Below are 16,817 nucleotides of genomic sequence, written 5' to 3'. Positions count from 1 at the left end.
TTCAAAGACCAGACAGAGTTTAAAGTATTCCTAGGACTTTTGTTACAGTCCTCACCCACATCTGAAGGCAACCCCAAACAGGTAAAAAGACAACACAGGATGACATTCAGAGAAAACAATCTTCTGCATAAATAGCCAAAAGAAAAATTTAAAGGTACTAGAAATGAGCATACTTCTGTAATAAATCCCAGCTTCAGAAAACATTAAAGAATGTTATCAAAACCCATACTAATAGTCAAATCCTGTTACAACTTAAATAGGACTTTCCAAAGTCTCTAGTGGCAGTGGAATTTTGTACTGAACATCATTGAAGTAAATGGTCCACTGGGCTGGGCCTTTGGACTTTTTGGTTATATGGCCTCTGTTGTAAAGGTGTTTGCTATAACTGGATTTGACCTCTTCCATGTAAGAAGATCTAAATTTTAAATGCAAAGTGTTCTGGAAAATAAGAAAAAAATAGAAAAGTCATTTATTCCAAAATCTATAGATAATCCACACCACAGCAGCTAATATATTTCAACTGTGTCATTTCATTAGCCTTGTAGTTCTTTAAAGAGCTTAACCAAATAAATTGTAGTTTAAGACTTTGCAAAATTGGTTATAATAACAAATGTTCCCTTGAGGGCAACCTTAAGTACGTAAGGTACTTAAAGCATACTTTAAGGTCTTGACAACCTCTGGGTTATAACTCTTCATAAAATAGGCTAATTGATAACTTGTACGTGCTATATTATACTATTTTTTTACTGCAGGCATACAATGACATGTATGTGTAGAGGCTCACAATTATTTTAAAAGAAAACAGTCAGTGCTTTTTTGGAATACACATTTTCTTAGTATCTTATAAACTATTTCAACAATTAATAGCTTTTAAAACCACTGAAATTTTAGAATTTAAAAAAAAAGCACAAATGGCAGCTCCTTTGAGATAGTTTACCCTGAATGCCAAAGCAAAGGTAAAACATCTTGTTTCTTCTATCCCTCAATATCAAAATTTTCATCTACCTAGTATTTGAATTAATTTGAATAAGCTCCTTTAGAAAAACTCCTGACTGAACAAGGGAACCATTTAATCAGCTAGAATGAGTCTGACAATGTGCAATGAGTCTTGTACATTTTAAGATTACTAGATCAGAGTGCTTAGAAAGGCTCTTTCCTTATACAATTATAGAGCCAATTAAGTTTTCTATTATTTTATTTATTCCTATGGGACTCCTTTATATTAAAAAAGCCTCTAAACATCATTTCTAGAGAGCCTGATGTTCAATTACCTTATAAAAGCTTGATGGCCTTAATGAGTTTACAAGAAAGATAAAAGCAAATATAAACAGGAGATGATAGTAGCAAGGGGTGATGACACTGGAGAACAGTAAAGGTTTGTACCCCAAACCTTTCAATACTGTGAAACGACTTAGTCATTAGGCCAGACATATGCACTGCCTACTTTTTGACAATTTATTATATAGATATCTCTTCCTGGGTTATCTGATTAGATGACTAAAAAATAGAAACATTACAAAACATTATGTCAACAAGACTAAAACCAGACATAAGCCTGCAGTAATTTGATTACTTCTCTAACCACAACTACCAATACTAAACATAATACTCATATCTACGTTTCATTAGCAAGGAAATAGAAATGACACGCATTTAAGCTTGTACCAGAAAAAAATTTTTCCACAAGTTATATCATTTATTGTGCTTTAATACATTTTAAGGGTCTTATAAAAATACAAAGCTTCAACAAACCCTATATACTACAAATATAACCATTTTACTTATCCACAAAATTTTATCAAACTACCTACTGAATCTGTTGAGGATTGAGGTAGTTATTGTGAAGCACTATGAGGTCTTTGGAAAAGCCAAAAAAGTGCCATTTTATCACTTGTGATTATATGAGGTCATAAATATGATCCAGTATTTTAATAATATCAACATAGGTTAATAAAACAGCTTAATACTTATAATATGACCAAGCTGAAAAGAACTTAAATAGGTTCCTGGAATTTTTTTTTTTTAATATTGAGACAGTGTCTCACTGTATAGTACAGGTTGGCTGTGAACTCACTTATGTATCCTAGGCTAGCCTTCAATTCACTCTGATCTTCCTGCCTGTTTCCTGAGTGCTAGAATTACAGGTGTACACCACCACGCTTAGCAGGTTCCAGTCTTATGAACTGCTACATAGTTTTCTGTGCACTGTATCCTATACCAGTATGTAGCACAAAGTTCCTGAGTCATTCATCTAATCCAAATTCCATATTTATAATTTGAGTCACATTAAGTACTTAAGTACACTATCTTATTATGATCAAAACAGCTTTTCAGAACTAAGGAGCAAAAATTCCTTTTAGTGATTTAGGACCAATAATACTTTCCATGGCTATTATCTTCTCTAATATAACTCTTCACCCTTTCAAATTCAATGGAATAAGATAGTTGCATTGACAGCATCAACAAATGTTATGAGAAAGGTAACAAATTTAAAGCAAAACACAAATTCTAGTTTAAGAAGTCATTTTCTCTTGTTTGAGACACAGTATGGCTATGTTGAGCAGGCTGGCTTCCAATCAACTCACAATCTTCCTGTCTTAGCCACCCAAGTAGCTGGAGGATTTGGGCTACTATGGCTGGCTTAATACAGAACTCTGAACCAGATTATCATGATGGACCTTAAGTGGAACATGTCCAGAAGATCCCTGAAATCTGGGAGGGAAAAGTCCATAGTTTCACATTCTCAAGGAGTTTCTTGTCCCAAAAAGATAAAAGAACAAATATTCTTAGAGACAGATAAAAGCTTCAGAAGGAAACCTTATTAAGATGATGTAGCCACAGGAACACAACTTCAAATTTCAAACACAAAGCTCACCGTAACTCCCTCCCACCCTGTTCCTTTTTAAAACTTACTTTTTGCTACGTTCTTCATGGCCGTTAGCACTGCTCAACTTGTTCTCATCCTAAGCAGGGTTGATAGAAGAACATCATGAGGACGAAGTGGTAACATTTCATTTCAAGTTGTCAAAGGGTAAAGGGAATAGGAATAAGAAAATACAAAACAATTTAAAAACTAATTACTTTTAAAGTTTAATATGGAAAGCTATAAAAAAATTTAGATGGTATGTGTTTAACCACTTTGTTGTTTACAATTATGTCATCAAGATACAAAAATAAAAATGTCCACATTAACACATTAAATTTTACTTTCTTACACAGCTTATATATTAAGTTATCCAGATTTACAATGCTGAAGTCGTTAAATATAATTTCCATAAAACATGAAGTCCTGTTTCGACTTTTATTCCGTGTGCTATGGTCCCTTTTGTCAGTACCACGGCTCTATTTCTGCCTAAGCCCCAAGTGGCCATGCTAGCAGCCAGCCACTATCGATTTCCTGTGACCGATGCCATTCCTGAGATCTTCGCCCATTTCCGTTGGAGGGTTGGGACTGTAAGAGCTTGATGCCACCTCTGTCACACATCTCGCCCTGAAGCAAACAGGGATTCACACTGCTTTAGTAATGTTGACTCCCAAGAACCCAGAAAGTCAATTAATAATCCACCAGTCCAACCTACACATTTCTTACTTCCATACCTGTTCACATGGAATTACATCCATGTTAAACTAAGACACAAGAATTTTAACATTTTTAAACAGAAAGCTCTTCAAGAATCTATGCATTACAAAACTATACATTAAAGATATCAGAAAGAATCCAAAGGGTACCACATGGCCGTGCTACATACTCCAAAACAAATGTATTGTTTTTTAAAAGGTTTAGTGCAATGTTTAAAGTTTGATCACATCAGCTATAGGAGCATAAGTGCTAACTTACAAAGCTTACAGTTTGTGACACCAGTGATAATGCATGCATACTGCTATTTTCACCACCAACTGGTGAAAAGAATGAAGTGAATTTACTTTAACTGTGATACTGAAATGGGTCATACTGTATTAGGCAAAATAATCCCTTTGTAGTTTTTAGTGTGAAATACAATGGCAGGGCCTAATTAAAAACAAAACAATATGGAGAACAGTAAAACAGTCATCAAGTGACTAAGCTGTGATACTGCCTCTTTTGTTTTTTGTTTTTTTCTATTCAGGGATCCAAGAATTTTAGTAATTATTAATTTAAGATTTACTATCACCAGTCCTTCATATATGTGTAAATTTTTAAATCTCACCCACTTCTTAAAAGACTTGTTGAAAGATTTACTTGCCATAGACTGGTTACACTTTGTTATTCTTGGACCCCTGCTGTTTTCCCAAACCACTACCATTCACCTTTTTGCTATACCAAACTGGAGCTGGTAATTCTTAGTTGAGTCATTTTACCTAGGGGACCACGGTACAGCGATAAGTCACTCAATTACTACCTTATGATTGACAGTTCACACTGGAATCAAAGGTGAATTCATGGGAGTAGAGGTGAGATATCGTTAGGCAAGTCTACAAAGAGAGATAGATGGGCATTTATTCATCACGCTGAAGTGAAACTACTGCACAATATTATTACATCAATAGCATATATTTACTTTTGTAAGTTACACGTAATGCATCTCTGATAAGATAAATCAAGAGGACTCCAGGGAGGTTAGTTTACATTTCAGCAGTAGTTTCGTGAATAATGCTAAATTAAGAAATATATAAACCTCACCGACATGTTTTCTCACCTTCTTATAAGGAGCCTCAAGCATTGCTTCAATATCAATATCGTCTGCCATTTTCTCTAAACACCTAAAAACAAGACAATCTAGTGAGTAAACATTTTTCAATTTTTTTTTTTGAGTTAAGGTCTTCCACACAATTCAAACTGGCCTTGAACTCACTACGTAGCCTAGATTAGCCTCGAACTCACAGCAATTATCCTGCCCCAGTCTCCCCAGTGCTAGGATCAGAGACGTGCGTCACCACGCCCGACTCGAGTTTTCAATTTTTATCTTTGATCATTTTCTTTCCTAACCGACACATTCCACAAATATTTAAAAACCCCTAAAATGACACAAGTGGTCCAAGATACTTTACTGGGGTTTGCGTAAGTAAATATAAAACGTCTCTTGCCCCAGAACATGGGAAAAACATAAAAGTCCAAATTTTAAGTCTATAAAGAACCACAAAACCAAACCGCAGAACCTCGGGCCACAGCACCACTTTCCGCACAAAACCTGTGCTGCCATTTTAGGGGCAAAAGGAAACTCCCTCGCGTTGGGAGGGGCTGTGTGCCAAGGCATCGCTCGGCTGGCGCCATGTTGGGAAGCGGCGGCAGGCGAAGGCCTCGAAGGGTCAGGTCGCCATCTGCCAAAGCCTCCCTGGGGTCTTTGCCACCCCAAGAAACCCTCCTCTTACCACCAGGAAAAGGGTGCGGCTGCCAAAATTGGGCCGACTTCCCAAGAACTACCACACACGTCACTAAAAACCAACAGCAGCGTTCCTCAGGACGGAACACCATACTTTAAAATCCTACAATACGCGGAACCACGATGGCACCTTACCTGTGCGGGCTTTCGGACGCCTGTAGTGCTCGTATTCGTAAAGTCGGCTGCCGCTATTGCTACTAAGCCCTAGGCCCAGGCCGCGGTACCGCCTGGCCCTATTAATAAGGGCTCCGAAGGCGGATACGCCTAAGTAAATCTAAAAGAAACAATGGAATTAGAGGAGCCCGCGCAGAAAAGCAGGACAGAGGCTTCGGCAGCTGAGGATCCACCCCTGCGACAGCGTCAGCAAGCTCCCTGAAATGGCGGCGGCTGCTTCCTCGTACTCACATTCACCAACACACTTACACACAAACACACGGGGTCTCCTAGAGCCTACAGCACGGACTCTCGCGAGAAATTACCCTGCGTTCCAGACCGAAGAACATCAAATATCGCGAGATCTAGCTATTGCCCCAGCGACTGCCTCCCAATCTCGCGCAATGATTGCGCCACAGACGTTCCCATCCCCCTTTCCAAGGCGCCTTGGACTTGTGGCCAGACGGAGTCCAAATCTCGCGAGAACCCACAACTTTCCAGGGTGAAGACTATTGGTGCGCTATCCGTCAATCTTTTAAAGAGCTCCTAGCTGAGTGGACCTCCGCGTTCTTCCTCTGTTCGTGGCGCCTTCTCGCAGCCATGTGAAGGTTTACCGCTCATAGCCGACCGCCCCCCCTTTTCCGGCCTTCCACCCAGGTGGCTGTCAAGGTCGCCATAAAGCAATCTAGTCCATATGGCGATGGGATAAAGCCATCATTGACTTATGGCGGTTTTCCGTCGAGGGTGAAGACAAAGAGAAAATCATGTAAGAGACAAAACGAGAAGAGAGGGATTGGGGACAAAATAAAAAATATTACACTGCCATTTAGTGCCCGGACTAGGCGAGACCTTGACTGTCGAGCTTCGAAAAATCATTGGAAACACTGGAGAAAGTCGTAGAGGGGAAAAAAATAAAATTCAGCTTTTCTCAGCAGTAGATTACTTTTGTACCCCCTGAATTTAGCCTGGCCTCGTGTGGAGTTTGCTATTGTTTCCTCAAAAAAGTCCCCCATTGGGCCGGTGATGTATTCCAGTGGCACAGCACTTGTCTGACAATCGCAAGCTCGTGAATTCAATTCCCGGTACAAAAAAAGCTCCTGATTATTTTAAATTTATCTCCTAACTCCTGAAGACAGAGGCCCTGATATCCAAACATTAATTTGTCACTTGTTTTTTGGCTAATACTGTGACGGGAAGCAGAGAGGTCATTGACTGTAGGTGTCTTCCTCCCAAATAAAAATGTCTTAAAAAATACTAACGCTTTCAAACAAAAATGTTAGGGAATCTATCACAGCTTGATGATGGAGCATAAAAAGATTGAGACATGGTGCAAATGCTCCAACACTGACTTTGGACAAGTAAATTAATCTCTCAGAGCCTCTCCTCATTTCCCACCATTTCCTTTTCAGTTCCTGCATGAGGCCTAGGTCAATTGTCAGCACTGGAAAAAAAAAATTGAAAAAAAAATTATAGTATTATTAAACAATTACTTCTAGGAAATACAGATGTTGAGAAACTAGCCGGGCATGGTGGCACATGCGCTGTGGAGGTTGAGAGGCAAGAGGATCACTACAAGTTTGAAGCCAGCCTGGGCTACGTAGTGCAAAGCCAGCCTGAACTACATAGTGAAATCTTGTCTCAAAAAACAAAAATAGAGAAGCCAGGCAAAGTGGCACACCCCAGCATTTGGGAGACTGAGGAAGTAGGACTGCTGTGAGTTTTGAGGCCAGCTTGGGTACATAAGCAAGTTCAAGGGTACTTAACTGCACAGTGAGATCTATCTCAAAAATAAATAAAATCTAAAATAAAAAATAGGTGTGGTGACACACACCTGTAGTACCAGCACTGTGAGGCTGAGGCAGGCAGATAGCTATGAATTTTAAGCCAGCCTGGGCTACAAAGTGAGCTCAGGGCCAGTCTGATAGACCCTATCTCAAAAATAATTAACTAAAAAGAAACTGTCTAAACCAGATATCCTCAGGTTCAGTAGACTAAAAGCAAGAGGATTTTAGTGACGCATGCCTGTAATCCCAGCACTTGGGAGGCTGAAGCAGAAAGATTGCTGTGAGTTCAAGGCTAACCTGGACTAGGTAAACAAATTCAAGGCCATCCCAAACTGTCTCATGCCTGTCTTAAAAAACCCTTTTTTTTTTTTTTTTTTTGAGACAGGAAGTCTTATGAAGTTCAGGCTGACCTTGAGCTCACTTTGTAGCCCAGGTTGGTCTCCAACTGGCAAAGTCCTCCTGCCTCAGCCTCCCAAATGCTGAGATTACAGGCATGAGCCACCACGCCTGGCTTCAAAAACACTTTTTTTTTTTTGGTCTTTTTTGAGGCAGGGTCTTGCTATGCAGTTCAGGCTGGCCTTGAGCTCACTTTGTAGCCCAGGCTGGTCTCTGAACTCACAACAGTCCTCCCACCTCAGCCTCCCGAGGGCTGGGATTACAGGCATGAGCCACCACGCCCGGCTCGAAAAACACTTTTAACAAGGACAGAAAAAGAAAGCTTTGGCTGGGAATTTAGCTTAGTGGCATAAGCACCTGCCTGGCAAGTATGAGGCTATGAGTTTGATCTCTAGTACCAAAATAAAAACAACACACACATGCACACACACACACACAAAAGATTTAAGGGCTGGGGATTTAGCTCAGCGGCATAAGTGCCTGCCTTGCAAGCAGGCAGTCGTGAGTTCTATCCCCGGTACCGATAAAAAGGAAAAAGACAAAAAACAAACAAAAAAAAAAGAAAAAGGAAGTTTACCCAATCTACCTGCCACAGCCTCCAGACTGTGGGCATTTCAGGCATCCTCCTGCACTCCTCGTACCCAAGTTGCACTTGACCTAGACAGGTACACCATGGTGACCTTGAACTCCAAATCCTGCATTGGATCAATGCTTGCCACATAGTTCCAGACAAACTTGAAATACATAGCCGAGACTCTGCCTCAGCAAACCAATACCAAAATGGTTTCTCATTTAAAGATAGATTCAAAGATTTTGGGTTTGCGTTAATTTTTTGAAGTTAATAAATTTTTAAATTAGAAAAGAAAAAGGCAGTTTTGTTAAACTTTCCACCCAGTTCAGGGCTAATCTTAAAGAACTGACAGATAAGAGGGCTAGGGATTTAGCTCAGTGCATAAGCGCCTGCCTTGCAAGCCTGTGGACATGAGTTCGATCCCTGGTACCGGTAAAAATACAAAAAAAATAAATAAAAATAAACACGCCTGTAATCCCGGCACCCAAGAGGCTGAGGCAGGACAATCCTTTCCAGTTGGAGACCCGCCTGGGCTACAAAGTGAGTTCAAGGCCAGCCTGAACTGCATAGGGAGACCCTGACTCAAAAAGACAAAAAAAAAAAAAAGATAGAGCTGACAGATATTTCACAATAGTATTTTCCTCCCTAACTCAGTACTGAGGATTGAACCCAGGGCCTCACACATTTTAGGCACACCCTCTACCACTGAGTGACATTCTTGGACATTTCTTTTTTCTTTTTTTTTTTTTTGTCTTTTTTCCTTTTTATCGATATCGAGGATCGAAGTCACGACTGCCTGCTTGCAAGGCAGGCGCTTATGCCGCTGAGCTAAATCTCCAGCCCCATCTTGGACATTTCTTGTTTGGCTTTTTTTATTTGTTTGTTTGTTTTGTCATTTTTTGAAACAGGATCTCACTATATATTCCAGGTGGTACCCTTGAACTCATTACATATCCTAGACTGATCTTCAACTCTCAGTGATCCTCCTGCCTCAATATCCTCAGTGCTTGAATTACAGGTCTGTGCAGCCACCATTCTGTTACTTGCATGCTTAAAATTAATCTTTAATTTATATAAGAAAGTTTATTTATTTATATACCTAGGTTCTTTGTACTCAGCTACATTCTAGCCTTTATTTTTTATACTGAGACAAAGTCTCCCTAAGTTACTAAATTACCTATCCCAGGGGCTGGGGATTTAGCTCAGTGGCATAAGCGCCTGCCTTGCAAGCAGGCAGTCATGAGTTCGGTCCCCGGTACCGATAAAAAAAGGAAAAAGACAAATAAATAAATAAATAAATAACCTATCCCATACCAGAACTTTCTATCTTCTTGCCTCAGCCTCCTGAAAATCAGGGATAACAGATATAAAGGAAATGTATTTTACATCCTATTTTCTTCTAGAGTGATTGATAGCCAGTTATGGTGGCCTGTAATCTAGCACTCCGGAGACTGAGACAGGAGGGTTGCCACAAGTTTGAGGCCAATCTAACTGCATAATCAACTACTTAAAGAAAACACATCTCAAAAGAACAAAACAACAACAAAAATGTTTGAGACCACTCAGGGCTAGATAGTGAGTTTGGAACTATCAGGAACTACACTGATATATCTCAAATAACCAAAAGACTAACTAATATGGGGCATAACACCAGAGTGCTCATATATATAAAGGAACAGTGCTTAACTAACATGCACAAAGCACTAGCATCATAATTCAGAACAAACTCAAAATATTTTAATGTAATATCTTATACCTTTCCATTTAAAATCATGAATCTCAAGTCACTCTGTTCCATATTTTTAGTTAAAATATCTAATGTCGCACTCCTGTAATCCCAGCAATTGGGAGGTTGAGACAGGAGTATTGCTCCAAGTTTCAGGCCAGGCTGGGCTACAAAGTTTGATTTTTTTTAGGATTGTTGTTGGTTTTGTTTTGATTGATTAGTTCTTTTTTTTTTTTTTTTTTTTTGTCTTTTTGAGACAGGTGCTCACTGTAGAGTTCAGGCTGGCCTTGAGCTCACTTTGTAGCCTAGGCTGGTCTCGAACTCTCAGCGATCCTCCTGCCTCAACCTCCCAAGTGCTGGGATTACAGACATGAGCCACCACGCCCGGCTTGTTGATTAGTTCTTTGTTTTGCTGTATTAGGATTGAACTTCATATAGCTGGGCATGGTGGTACACACCTAGCTGTCTGCAGTCTGCAGGTCGAGGCAAGAAGATAGTTCAAGGCCAGTTTGGATTAACTAGCAAGATCATGTCTCAAATAACAGACTAAGAGCCAGGGATGTAGCTCTCTTTATAATGCATAGATATAAATATAGATATATAGTTAAGTAGTGCTTTTGGAGACATAGTCTTACTAAGTTGCGAAATTGTCCAGACTGGGCCTGAACTTGCAATCCTTCTTGTTTCAGCCTCCCAGAATGCTGGGATTACAGATATGCATCACCATTCCAGGCTTCATGCCCATTTTATAGAGATGGAATTGATTTTACCGCTTCATTGATCTTTGCCTGACTTAAGTACATAAAACTATATCAGAAAAATAAATAAAACTAAAAAAGAAACAAAGAATTGTACCATTCTGACCTACATTCCATGTGTGCTTGTTACCTAGTCAGTGTACTTACAGATTGAATTTGGCATTTGTTTCAAATACTTAGGCTGGGCATGTGGCTCAGTGGTAGCACTCTATCTAGCCTTGCATATACAAGGTCTTGGGGCTGGGATTTAGCTCAGCAGCATAGCACCTGCCCAGAAAACACGAGGTCATGAGTTCGGTTCCCAGTAAAAAAAAAAAAAAAAAAAAACATATACAAGGTTTTGAGTTTGATCCTCAGCACCAAATACTTTCCTATGTGTTGCCCAGGATGTCAAGCGCCTTCTAGTTATCTCAAAGAAATTTACATAAATTTGTGAAGCCAGATTGGAGAATAGGAGAATGATAGAACCAGTGCTTAGCAAATGATAGGCTCTGGATTCAGTCTTCTGGACCTCAAATGAGAAGGGGAACAAGGGAGGGAGGGAGAGGGAACAGGAGAGACAAGAAAAAAAAAAAAAAAAGAAAATAGAAAAAGTGGAAACAAAGATTTTTTTTCCAATTCCCTGGACGCCCCCTCAATAAAAGACAGATATGATGGCACTTTAAACAGCTAAATTAGGTAAAAATTAATAGGCTACCATCTAGGGCTTTGACCCTCAAGGAAGTAAGTGTAGAAGATAAGAGTGCATCAAAGTTGTGGCTGGAAGCACATCGGAAAAAGATTCAATGCCTAGCAAGTGCAAGGTCCTGAGTTTGATTCCTGCTACCAGAAATATGAAAAAAATTCAAAGGGGCTGGGGATTTAGCTCAGCGGCATAAGCACCTGCATTGAAAGCAGGCAGTCATGAGTTCGATCCCTGGTACCGATAAAAACAAACAAACACACAAACAAAAAGACAAAAAAAAAAAAAAAAAAAGAAAGAAAGAAAGAAAGAAAAAAATTCAAGTCACAATGGCAAGATTTACAGTTTCCTAGAGGATACATGGAAGTTTGATATTACTAGTACCACACTTTTGAGATTTCCTGTGTAGATACATGAGTATCTCATTAGTGGTGGGACATTCTTTCCCATCCACTAAGATTAAAACTACTAAAACTAAAACTGTAGATTATCAGCCAAGGTTAATGATGTGATCCGGATGCCTGTGTTACTGTATTGGATCAATTTTGGCCGTGCTGCTATACTTGTAATATTATTGGTTGATCGTAGTGTTTTTTGTTTTGTTTTGTCTTTTTCCTTTTTATGGGTACCAAGGATCAAACTCACGACTGCCTGCTTGCAAAGCAGGCACTTATGCCACTGAGCTAATCCCCAGCCCCTGATCATAGTGTTTTTTTGTTGTTGTTGTTGTTGTTCTTTGAGACACGTTTTTGCCATGTGGTTCAAACTGGCCTTGAACTCACTTTGTAGCCCAAGCAGGCCTGGAACTCACAGTGATCCTTCTGCCTTGACCTCCCAAGTGCTGGGATTATAGGCATGTACTGCTACACTTGGCTATGGTTGATTATAGTTTTAACCCATTTGTACCTCATGAATTTTTTTTATAGTACTTGAGGTTGAACTCAGGGCCTTGTGCATGGTAGGCAAGCACTCTACCACCAAGCCGCCATCTCCAGCCCCTCACCTCATGATATTTTGCTCTATAAAAATTTCTCAGAGAAGTGAGTTCATTGGCAACCCACTAGGGACCCCTCTCCTCTTTAGAAGCTATTCCTATTCCCCATCCCTATTCCCCAATAAATTTTACTACTTTTTCTTTATTGAGTTTATGGATTTATTTTAGGTACACATGATGAACACATTCATCACATAGAATTTGTACCGGTGTGTGATATATCCTGATTCCTTTTTTCACCATTCCTCTACCCTCCCTTCAATTTCTCTTCCCCTTCTTATTCACAAAAGCTTTGTTTCCATTTTTCCTTCTGTTCCCTTTTTTCTTTTTTCCTTCTTTCCTTTCCCTTTTCCAACCCTTGTTACGCTTCTCACTTAAACATTTCTTCCCATTTCCCAATACATATGACCATTTTTTTTTTTTTTGTCCTTTAGGGTTAAAAAAACAAACAGGGTTAAAACAGGGTTTTAAAAAAAAAAAAAAGAAACAGGGTTTTACTCTGCAGGTCAGGCTGACCTTGAACTCACTAATGTAGCCCATGGTGGCACATGGCTACAAAAAAAAAAAAAAAAAAAAAAAACCTCAGTAAATTATTAATCTCTAGAAAGAGGTGTTTCAGAAGTATATCTATATCCACTCACTTGAAATGGTACCATAGGCTACAATACAATAACTTTGTTGTGATTACTGTGAATCCTATTCACAAAACTCAAGGTACATTGTCCTAGCCCTGCACATTGGTGTACCCCTATAATTGTTACTCCAGGAGGCTGATGCAGGAGAATTGCAAGTTTGAGGACAGTCTGAGCAGTTTAGCAAGACTCTATCTCAAAATAAAATTTAAAAAATAAATAAATTAATTAAATTAAATAAAAAGGGCCTAGAAATGCATCTCAGCGGTAAAGTGCTTGCTCAGCATCACATGGATCTAATCCTACCACAAAAAGAAGAAAAAATCCAGACAAGACAATGTACAACTAATCTCAATATTCAGGAGGCTGAGGTGAAGGGATCAAGGCCAGCCTAAACTACATAGTGAGACCCTGTTTCAAAAGCAAAACCCTATATAATAGCATACAGCATTTGTATAGTATTTCACATTTTATAAATGATTTTCTATAGGAGCCAGGGATTTAGCTCAGCAGCATAAGTGCCTGCCTGACAAGCACAAGGTCATGAGTTCGATCCCTGGTATCAAAATAACAATAATAATAATAAAATAAAAATTTTCTTTTTTTTGTCTTTTTGAGACAGGATCTCCCTACGCAATTCAGGCTGCCCTTGAGCTCACTTTGTAAAATAACAATTTTCTATAAATTATCTCATTTATCCCTCTGAAACTATGTTTATCTACTTGAGTTCAATGACATGAATTGATCAGAGAATCTGCTTTTAAACTGGGGATGGTGGTGCATGCCTGTAATCCCAGCACTTGGAAGACTGAGGAAGGAGAATCTTAGCAAGTTCAAGGCCAGCCTGGACTACATAGAGAGTTCAGGGCCAGCCTGAGCTATGACATGAGACCCTGTCTCAAAACAAACAACCAGAATTTCATTCTAGATGACCCTGCCTGATTCATACAGGTCATCAAAGCAATTAAGATTTGTATGTGGGCTGGGGGTTTAGCTCAGTGGCATAAGCGCCTGCCTTGCAAGCATGTGGTCATGAGTTCAATCCCTGGTACCGGTAAAAAAAAAAAAAAAAAACAACTTGGGGATTTAGCTCAGCGGCATAAGCGCCTGCCTTGCAAGGAGGCAGTCGTGAGTTCCATCCCTGGTACCGATAAAAAAACGAAAAAGACAAAAAAAAAAAAAAAAAAGATTTGTATGTGTGATGCTAGAGATTTTACCTAGGGATTTAACATGTGCTGAACGACTGAACTATATCCTCAGTTCTGAGAATTATTTTTCAACATTGTTTAAGAAAGCTTTTGTCTTTGTTTTGTTTTTCGTATTTTGCTTTTTGCTTTTTTGAGACAAGGCCTCACTAAGTAGTTCAGGGTATCTTTGAACTCACTGTGTAGTGTAGGCTGACCTCAAATTTGTGGTGTTTCTTCTGCCTGAGCCTCCCAGAGTGCTGGGATTGCCAGCATGTGCAACCATGCCTGGCCTTGTTTATAAAAATTTTTTTGGTTTTATTTGTTATTTTTATTTCCTAGTGCTAGGGATAGAACCTAGAACCTCAAGCTTGCTAGGCAAGTGCTCTAGTACACCCCTAGACTATAATTAAAACTCAAAATATATGTTGAGTGCTCATATATTTTATTAATTTGATTTTGGGGGGAGATGGGAGTTTTGCTATGCAGTTCAGGCTGGGTTTAATCTCACTATGTAGTGCAAGCTGTCCTTGAACTCACAGTGATCCTCCTGCCTCAGCCTCCTGAGTGTTGTGATTATAGGCCTGTGTTACAACATTCTTGTTTTTTTTTTTTTTTTTTTTTTTTTTTTTTTTTTTTTTAAGACAAAATCTTGCTGTATAGTTCAGGCTACATAGTTTTTGCTGTATAGCTCAGGCAAACTCGCTATTATAATGCAGCCTGGCCTTGAATTAGAGGTAATCTTTCTGCCTCAGTCTTCTAGAATTACAGAATTACTGGCAGGTGGCACCATGCCCATGAGCCCCCTCCCTTTGTGTGTGTGTGTGTGTGTGTGTGTGTGTGTGTAGGTTGTGGGACAGGATCTTAAATTGCCCATACTGGGCTAGAACTTCTGGTCCTTTCTGCCTCAGCATCTCAGTGAGTTGGAATTACAAATGTGTACTACCACACCTGGCTTTATGTGCTTTACAAAATAAATTGCAGACATATATAATTTAACCCTAAACACTTAAACACTGCATAATTGTAACTTAGGTTTAATATTGTTCACTTTTTTTGTGTGTGTCTTTTGTACCAGGTCTTATTATGTAGTTCCGTCTGCCCTCAAACTCCCAGTATTCTTCCTGCCTCAGCCTCCCTGGTGCTGGGAATACAGGCATGCACCAACACACCCACTTTACAATTCTTTTTTTTCCAATTAAGTAAATTTACATATAGCAAAATTTGCTATTTATAAGTGTGCCAATAGATGAGTAATGACAAGTGCATACAAATCAGGTAATATTTTATCAACTTTATTTAATGTGAATGAATGCCAGAATCAGGAACAGGGCCAGAGAGAGTAATATATTTTTTCCCAAAATATACTGATTTGAGCAGGGGTGGTGGTGTGTACCTGCCATTCTAGCAGTAGGGAGGCTGAAGCAGGGACAGCACAAGGACTCTGAGGAAGACTGAGGCAGGAGGATTGCTTCCTGTTCAGGACCAGTCTGAATTACATAGTGAGACTGTTTCAAAACACCAAAAAGAAAGAAAGAAAAATGTGTAGGTGTGGGGTGTGTGTGTGTGTGTGTGTGTGTGTGTGTAGGGGGGCCAATTTATGAGTTTGTGTCTGGGCAAGGGGTGATGGTGATGAAGATGAAACACAAAGAGACACAGCATTAGTTTAAAATTTGGGGTCCCAAGCTGGGCTTAGTGGTTCACACCTGTAATCCCAGCCCTGGGGAGGCAGAGGCAGGAGGATCATTGCAAGTTCAAGACCAGCCTGGGCTACAAAGTGAGCCCAAATGAGCCCAAAGCCAGCCTGAGCTTCATGTTTCAAAAAGACAAAAAAAATTGGGGGTCCCACAGGCTCTTGTCTTCTTTCAACAAAAGACATGGTATAAGCAGTCAGAGTAAAACAGAATTTATCTGTCTCCCACCATCAATGGTACATATCCAACAACAGGATCTTAGCTGTATTAATTTTCCTTGCAGCATGTCAGCACTCATTCACCCCACTTTTCTCTTTTTTTTTTTTTTTTTTTTAATATAAAAGCCTACAGCACCCGGTATTCCCAGGCGGTCTCCCATCCAAGTACTAACCAGGCCCGACCCTGCTTAGCTTCTGAGATCAGACGAGATCGGGCGCGTTCAGGGTGGTATGGCCATAGAATCACCCCACTTTTCTCCCAAATGCTCACAAAAGAGGCCAGTTAGGTCTTAATCTTTGTATGGATAAACATTATGAAGAGACAAAGTACTGTTTTTTTGGGTTTTTTTTTTTGTCTTTTTCATTTTTATCGGTACCAGGGATCGAACTCGCAACTGCCTGCTTGCAAGGCAGGTGCTTATGCTGCTGAGCTAAATCCCCAGCCCGACAAAGTACTGTTTAAAAACATCTTCTAGGGCTGGGGATTTAGCTCAGTAGCATAAGCGCCTGCCTGCCTTGTGAGCAGGCAGTCATGAGTTTGATCCCTGGTACCGATAAAAAGGAAAAAGACATAAATAAATAAATAAAATAAAAACATCTTCTAAACTGAGTGTGGTGGTATATGCCTGTAATCTCAGCACACAGGAGGCTGAGCCAGGAGCATC

At 39.7% G+C, this 16,817-nt stretch overlaps 1 protein-coding gene and 1 non-coding gene across 10 annotated transcripts in view; both read right to left on the bottom strand.

Annotated features, from left to right (window-relative positions):
- Rbm39 (RNA binding motif protein 39) overlaps positions 1 to 5,784 on the bottom strand; it is a 33,016-nt gene extending 27,232 nt beyond the window's left edge. For 3 of the 9 annotated variants that reach the window (XR_010047402.1, XM_063248441.1, XM_063248442.1), the window contains exons 1-3: positions 5,496 to 5,784; positions 4,677 to 4,740; positions 2,914 to 2,963 (exon numbers count right to left, since the gene is read on the bottom strand). Coding sequence is in view for 4 of the 9 variants with exons in the window: in XM_063248441.1 (XP_063104511.1) it covers positions 2,914 to 2,963; positions 4,677 to 4,727 (101 nt within the window). In the remaining 5 variants the exon portion in view is untranslated. Of the gene's footprint in view, positions 1 to 2,913; positions 3,491 to 4,379; positions 4,453 to 4,676; positions 4,741 to 5,495 lie in introns of those variants that run through there. The other 6 variants (XM_063248444.1, XM_063248446.1, XM_063248439.1 and 3 more) reach the window with 4 other exon arrangements.
- Positions 5,785 to 16,276: 10,492 nt separating this feature from the next.
- Positions 16,277 to 16,395, bottom strand: LOC134476196 (5S ribosomal RNA). The gene has a single exon (XR_010047755.1). It is a non-coding gene; the product is annotated as a 5S ribosomal RNA (ribosomal RNA).
- Between the last annotated feature and the right edge of the window lie 422 nt (positions 16,396 to 16,817).

The sequence above is a fragment of the Cavia porcellus genome, unplaced genomic scaffold (genome assembly GCF_034190915.1).
Source record: "Cavia porcellus strain 051 isolate PalLab524CR breed Dunkin Hartley unplaced genomic scaffold, mCavPor4.1 scaffold_5, whole genome shotgun sequence".
Taxonomy (NCBI): domain Eukaryota; kingdom Metazoa; phylum Chordata; class Mammalia; order Rodentia; family Caviidae; genus Cavia; species Cavia porcellus.
The sequence above is the reverse complement of the archived record's forward strand: the minus strand, read 5'-3'. Positions and strand labels throughout refer to the sequence as shown.